Raw genomic sequence first — 6634 nt, forward strand, 5'->3', positions numbered from 1 at the left:
CATATGGATTGGAACCAGTGCTATCTTAAAAACGCTGAACAGTAAGTAGTCGGCCACTTGTTCTTTAGCCATTATTAGTGCTACAGTAAAAATGGGGCTGAATAATTTGGTAAATGGCAGTGGTTTAAACAGTCGTTTGAATAATTTGGTAACGGGCAAAACTGTTTAAATGGCAGTCGTTTAACACAGTCGTTTGAATAATTTGGCAAAACAGTTGTTAGCATGCAAAAAAATTATGGTCAAAACTGTTTAAATGCAGCAGCAGCAGCTCAGATCGGATTGTTAGCATACAAACAAATTATGGTCAAAATTTTGCTTGACTAGCTTGCCACACCTACGTCAGCAAAATCGCGACGAGCCGGTGTTGGCCTCGGAGGCTCGGACTGTCGGACACAAAACCGAACATACTCGAGGCCATATACGCAAAAGTGTTGCTACCAGGTCTACTGCTCGAACTAACCAAGATGGCGGCGGCGGCGGGCGGCGTGTTCTCAGGCGACGTTCCGATATTCCACGCGGAAAACCTCGTCAGCAACGTCAAATCAATCAACTACAGGTTCCTATCACCCTCGTCTCCTTTACAAAATTTGGGTTACCTAAATCTGATCTAGTCAGTAGGCATGTCTAGGTTTCGTTTGATCTCGATTCCGATTTGTGCGACCTGGGAGTCTCATACACGGCAAAGATCTTGCTGATTTATGATTAAACTCTAGTTCATAGTAATAGATTCGCAGTGTAGAATCGACATTTTAGGGACGTGTTGTTGATTGACAGGCGAGGATAAAATACTTTTGGCACTAGAATTATGGTTAGAGCTGCAGAAGATGCTGGGTTTGGTACGGCAAGTGGAAAAAGAAGCAATGGGGCAGTGAAATTAGGATTAAAGTACCAGCTCTTTCGAGTTAGTCACTGTTATATGGGGGTCGGAACATACAGCGTTCTGTTGAAAAATAATTGAAGCTCTTTGTTTTGTGATTGAGATTTTGAACTTCACTTCATTTAGATTGTGCGAGTAATAGATCCAAAGAAAGTTAAGCAAATACAAAGGACTTGAGTATTACCATTTATTTAGGTTGAATTGAGAAATAAATCAAAGAAATGAGCAAATGAGAGAAGTTGAGTGGTATCGTGTGTTCATGTGCCTCATACTCATGTTCTATACCAATGACATTCTATTTTGAGCTCATCCTCCAAACATATTTTCAAAGCTTCAAATGCATAGTTGTCCAATTAATGTTGAAAGTTGTTACACTAATTCCAGTATCTAATAAATGTTAAGTGGACATGTTGTAACTCCCTTAGCGGGCTATGCTTGTCACCTAAAAGCTCTGAACGTTTTCATCTGAAGATTTGCTTTTCTACTTCCTGGTCAACTAGATACTGAATTAACTTAACATGTTTGTTACTATCAATCTTTTCATAGCTCATAGCTGCATCTGCCTTCTTGATATTTCATTTATAACGTTTTACCCATTTACACCAAGCTGACTTAAGGACGTTTTCTGTGCCTTTCAGCCGGACATTCTTGTCAATCATTAGTGGAGTTGTTGCTGGAATATGGGGGTTTACAGGCTTGATGGGATTTGTGTTCTACTTTCTTGTGATGATGGTTGCATCTCTGATGCTTTTGGTGAAGGCCAAATTTTCGGTCCATACATACTTTGACAGTTGGAACAGGATTATAATTGAAGGAGTTCTTGGGGGCCTGATGGTAAGAATTATTGGTGCTGAGAAAAACAAAGAAAAATTATTATAGGAAAATCATATGGCACACACGGGGTGCTGGCGCCCATGTTAGCTAAAGGACTAAAATACTATGTTGCAATGTTTTAAAAATCATCACAAAAATCATGTATGTAGTACACCTAAAGTTAAGTGTAGCTGCAATAATTCAGATTGAAATTCATCTTTGATGCTGAGATTAAAAAAAAAGTGTCACTGTCAGCACATGATGAATAGTGCCAGGTTGATTGCTTGTCTATTTTGTTTCTTGGCATCTTAGGATGAATTTCAAACTGAATCGTTGTGGCTATTCTTAACTTTATGTGTACTACATACATGGTTTTTGTGATGATTTTTAAAACATTGCAACATGGTAATGGTATTTTAGCTAACGAGGGGGCCAGCCCTCCTGGGCACAAAATCTGCACTCTTTATTATATTCCTTTATCATTCACCAGAAGTTCAAAACATAGTGATGTCAAAACTATGAATTCTGTTGAAACAATTTCATGTGTGATGTCTTGATCAACATACTACTTTGTTCAAGAGGATTGGAGCATGTCTAGGATATAGTGAGCCATAAAAAGTAGTGCATTCTGTTACCTTTTCTACTGTAATGACACTTGCCTTTAAGCTAGGGTAGTATTCCATTAGCAAGGGTTCATCTCCTTGTTAAAGGTACCCAATAGGTTCCTCTTCTGGTGATATTTGCTCCCATTCTTACTTCTAAGTAATTTCTGATAATTACATGCCTTTTTCTTTTATAATGTTCTAACATTTTTTTCATTTTCTATTTTGCAGTCTTTCGTGTTGTTTTGGACGTATCCTTGATATTGTAAGACTTTACTATAGTTCTAACTTCTAATATATGCCTCCAATGTATTTTTTGCTATGTTTGTGGGTTGATATGTTTCGTCCACTTTACTTAACACTTAGCAACATAGTATTGTGACTACCAAATCCTTTATAGCAGTGACATATAGTAGTTTTGTGAGATTATACTGTTGTAGGCGCTTCATATAAGGGTGTCTGATGTGATGCGTGTCATAGACTTGTAGTTTGTTGCACCTATTTTGTGTAATGATTCCCCTAGCTTTTTATGGCTGAAGTAGCCATACTGTGAACATATACCCTCAAGTTCATCCTTAACATGAGCAGATTTGCCTATGACATTGTCCACATCTTCTGATGGATGAAACAAGAGCTCTCTGAAGAACTGAGGAACCATGTAATCCCTCCCTGTATGAGACGGAATTATTGTGTAATTGCACCTACTCTGCCATCTGGGGACTATGTTCAGTGGACTACCGTCCTCAATTGGTCTCTTGCTGTATACTAGTCAGAAGCCTGAACTTTAGAAAGTTACAAGACTATAAATGAACTCAGGTTTGCAGACTGTCAGACTCGTGTAACCCTGCAGCTGTCTGCAAGCGTGGTGCTCGGTTCTGCCTGCTAAATGGACATGCAGTAGAGCACGCAATTTGTAATAAAATGGGCATTATGGTTGCCCAGGTTACTGACCAGAACATGTGAAACATATACCACTCCCTCCATTCTAAATTACAAGTCGTTCTAGCTTTTCTAGGTATATAACTTTATTATATATGCAAACATACATCTATGTGCGCAATGTGCGCAGCAAAAGTTACGTGCATAGAAAAGCTAGAAAGACTTGCAGTTTGGAACAGAGCGTACTTTGTATTGAAATCTGAAAGCCCACATTTTTATTTCATGTATGTATTCATCAGGCATCATGCCTTTGCGTGAGTTTATGTTTTCCAGACAGAATAATGGTCATCAAGCCCCATGTCGGCTCACCAAAAGCTACGGCGGCTATGATTATGAAAGTAGGGAACACGGAACACCAAAGTCGGCTCCACCAGACCATCCTCAAGCTACGGCTATGGCCTATGGGTGCGCGCTGACGGAGTGTTCAACTCGCACTTTGCAGGCAGGGCGCGCACGCGCCAATCCCAGCCCACCACCACCATCCCACGCCATCCGGAATTGCGTACTACGCCGCTGGAGCCGCCACGCAGTCACGTCTCACGAGTTGCTTGCCCACGTTGCCTTCCTAGCTGTTTTGCTCGTTTGAGCGGCCCAGAAAAAAAAAAGATCGTGCCGTCGTGACACCTGATTTCACTCGAAAGGAGAGGATCCAGTTCCATTTTGCCCCAGACCATCCACCTCCACCCGCGTCGATCGTCGATCGGAGAGGCAGCACAGAGAGAGGGAGCGGCATCAGAGGTACTATTATGTTCCGGGAGGAGCAGCTGGACCTGGTGCTGGTGCCGCTGGCCCTGGCGGCGGTGGCCGGCTACCACTTGTGGCTCCTCTGGGCGATCCTGCGCCATCCCACCCACACCGTCATCGGCCTCAACGCCATCGCACGCAAGCGCTGGGTCGCCGCCATGATGGCCGTCGGTACCATGCCTATGCACCCTCCCCCATCTCATCACCGTCTTTACTCTTTACTAAGCTTATTACCATCTTGCTCCGTACCGGCCAGCAGAACACGGAGAAGAACGGCGTGCTCGCGGTGCAGACGCTGCGCAACAACATCATGGCGTCCACGGTGCTGGCGACCACGGCCATCACGCTGGTCTCCGTCATCAGCGTCTTCATCGGCGTCACGTCTCCAGCCTCCTCGCCATCCTCCAAGGCGCCGGCGCCGCGGCTGGTGTACGGGAGCAAGGCCGGGGAGGTGTTCGCGGCCAAGTACCTGGCCGTGTCGCTCTGTTTCATGCTCGCCTTCGTCTGCAACGTGCAGGCCATCCGGCTGTACGCGCACGCCAGCTTCCTCCTGGGCGGCCTGCCGCCCGGCCCCGGCGACGGCGACGAGGCGCGCGAGGAGTTCGCGTGCTACGTGGCGCGGACGGTGAACCGCGGTAGCTACGCCTGGTCGCTCGGCCTGCGCGCCTTCTACGTCTCCCTCGCGCTCTTCCTCTGGACGTTCGGCCCCATACCGATGCTGGCCTGCAGCGTCCTCATGTGCGGCCTGCTCTACTTCCTCGACACCACCACCGCCAGCGACCACGGACACGCCCACGGCCAGCAGGGGACCGCCGGCGCCGCCCGAAAGGATAGCACAGTCTGATCTCACGGTCTTCTACTAGAATGCCACTAATCGAAGTGAATTTTGTTCTATTGATCATGTCGTAAGCTCGAAGAGGCTCAGAGCCCAGGCTGGTTCTTCAACAGTAAATCCACGGTGGACGCTAATGAGAAGTGCGCCGGCCAGCCGGAGCTCCGACGTGCAACCATAAAGATGATGAAGTTCTGATCATCAAAACCGTATAAAAGATAATAATCATATAATTAAGGATTAAGTCCACTTTTAACCCCTCAACTAGTGTGTTGGTCTAATTTTAACCCTCAACTACAAAACTATCTCGTGGTGATACCCTAAGTGTCAAAACCGTTCACTTTTAGCACCTGGGTGCGGACGAGGCTGTTTTAATCGACGTTGAGCGGTTTTGAAACGCAACCTCTATCTCAGTGACATGTGGGGCCCACGCGTCATCAGCTCAACCCCTCCTCTGTTAGCTCCTGCAAATGCCGGTGGCTGGGACAACCCGCCGCATCTCCTCTCCTTCTGGCCGACTGCGCCGCCGCCCCAAATCCGCCGCCTCTAAGCTGTCCTGGGCCGATTCCTTGGGCCACCAGCACCTCCTCCACCCTGTCGACCTCTCCGACGCCTCATCCTAGGCCATCGAGCGACGGAGCGTTCTCCCGCCAGCGAGCCCGAGCCACCCAACGCCGCCACCAACGCGCGCGAGCAGGAGATCCTAGCGCAGGAGCTCGCCATGGCTGCCTCCCGCAACCACCAGCCTCGCAGACTCCGCTCCCGTAGCAACAACAGTAGGCCACGCCGCAGCAGCAGAAGCCGCCCAATGCACGGCGACGACACAGCACCACGACGGCCCCGAGACCGCCGAGAGGAGTGGAGGCCAGCGCGAAGTTGACGGGCACACCGGCGGGCACGCGGTACCCGTCCAGCGTCGTGTCCTCATGCACGGCGTGCGGGAGCACGTAGTGGCCCGGCGGGTGGCGCCAGAGCGCCTCCAGCACCACGGCCTTGAGGTGCGGCATCGCCTGCAAGTCCTCCTCGCGCACCTCGCCATCGGCGCCACCGACGACGCTGGACACCTCGTCTCGAAGCCTGTCCTGCATCGCTGGGTTCTTGACCAGGTTCGCCAGAATCCACAGCAGCGCGGTGGCTGTGGTGTCGGTGCCGGCGATGAGGAACTCGGAGCAGAGGCTCATGATCTCGCCGTCCGTCAGCGGCCTCCCGCCTGGCTCGTCCCCGAGGCGGTCACCGCCGAAGCACATGTAGACGAGGAGGCAGAACATGGCGTACTGGAACGGCTCCATGACGGCAACCGGGGTCTCCCCGTGGCGGCCGCCGGCGCGGACGCGGGCGGCGAGGACGCCGAGCACCCAGCGGCGCGCGGGGGAGAAGGCCCGGAGTCCGTGGAGGGCGGGAGCGAGGCGAACGCGGCGACGCGCTGCACGAGCGCGCGGTGCGGCGCGGCGCGGTCAGCCACGAAGATGCCCGGGCGCGCCCGCCCCAGCGGCACGAAGGTGAAGACCTTGCCGTGGTCCCACGCGATGTGACGGAGGACGAGCTCGATGTCGAAGTCGCGGCGCGCGAGGAAGAGCAGCGGGCCCAGCACCGGCAGCGACGTCGAGCCCGGGGCAGGGGCGGGAGCGCGGAGGAGTCAGCATGGCGGGCCTCGCTGCCTGGGGCGCGGGCACGTAGCAGGAGCGAACAGAGGAGGGGTTGAGTCGACGACGCGTGGGCCCCACATGTCACTGAGATGGAGGTTGCGTTTCAAAACCACTCAACATCGGTCAAAACAGCCTCGTCCGCACCCAGTTGCTAAAAGTGAACGGTTTTGACAGTTAGGGT

At 50.3% G+C, this 6634-nt stretch overlaps 2 protein-coding genes across 2 annotated transcripts; both read left to right on the forward strand.

Annotated features, from left to right (window-relative positions):
• The first annotated feature begins 410 nt into the window (after positions 1-410).
• On the forward strand, positions 411-3413 carry LOC136452727 (uncharacterized). Its single transcript, XM_066453326.1, has 4 exons — positions 411-556; positions 1516-1711; positions 2524-2543; positions 2881-3413. The coding sequence occupies exons 1-4, from the start codon at positions 465-467 to the stop codon at positions 2909-2911; spliced, it is 339 nt and encodes a 112-aa protein (XP_066309423.1). The 5' UTR covers positions 411-464; the 3' UTR covers positions 2912-3413.
• Positions 3414-3838: 425 nt separating this feature from the next.
• Positions 3839-5056, forward strand: LOC136452729 (uncharacterized). Its single transcript, XM_066453327.1, has 2 exons — positions 3839-4142; positions 4235-5056. The coding sequence occupies exons 1-2, from the start codon at positions 3978-3980 to the stop codon at positions 4817-4819; spliced, it is 750 nt and encodes a 249-aa protein (XP_066309424.1). The 5' UTR covers positions 3839-3977; the 3' UTR covers positions 4820-5056.
• Positions 5057-6634: the final 1578 nt, after the last annotated feature.

The sequence above is a fragment of the Miscanthus floridulus genome, chromosome 5 (assembly GCF_019320115.1).
Source record: "Miscanthus floridulus cultivar M001 chromosome 5, ASM1932011v1, whole genome shotgun sequence".
NCBI lineage: Eukaryota > Viridiplantae > Streptophyta > Magnoliopsida > Poales > Poaceae > Miscanthus > Miscanthus floridulus.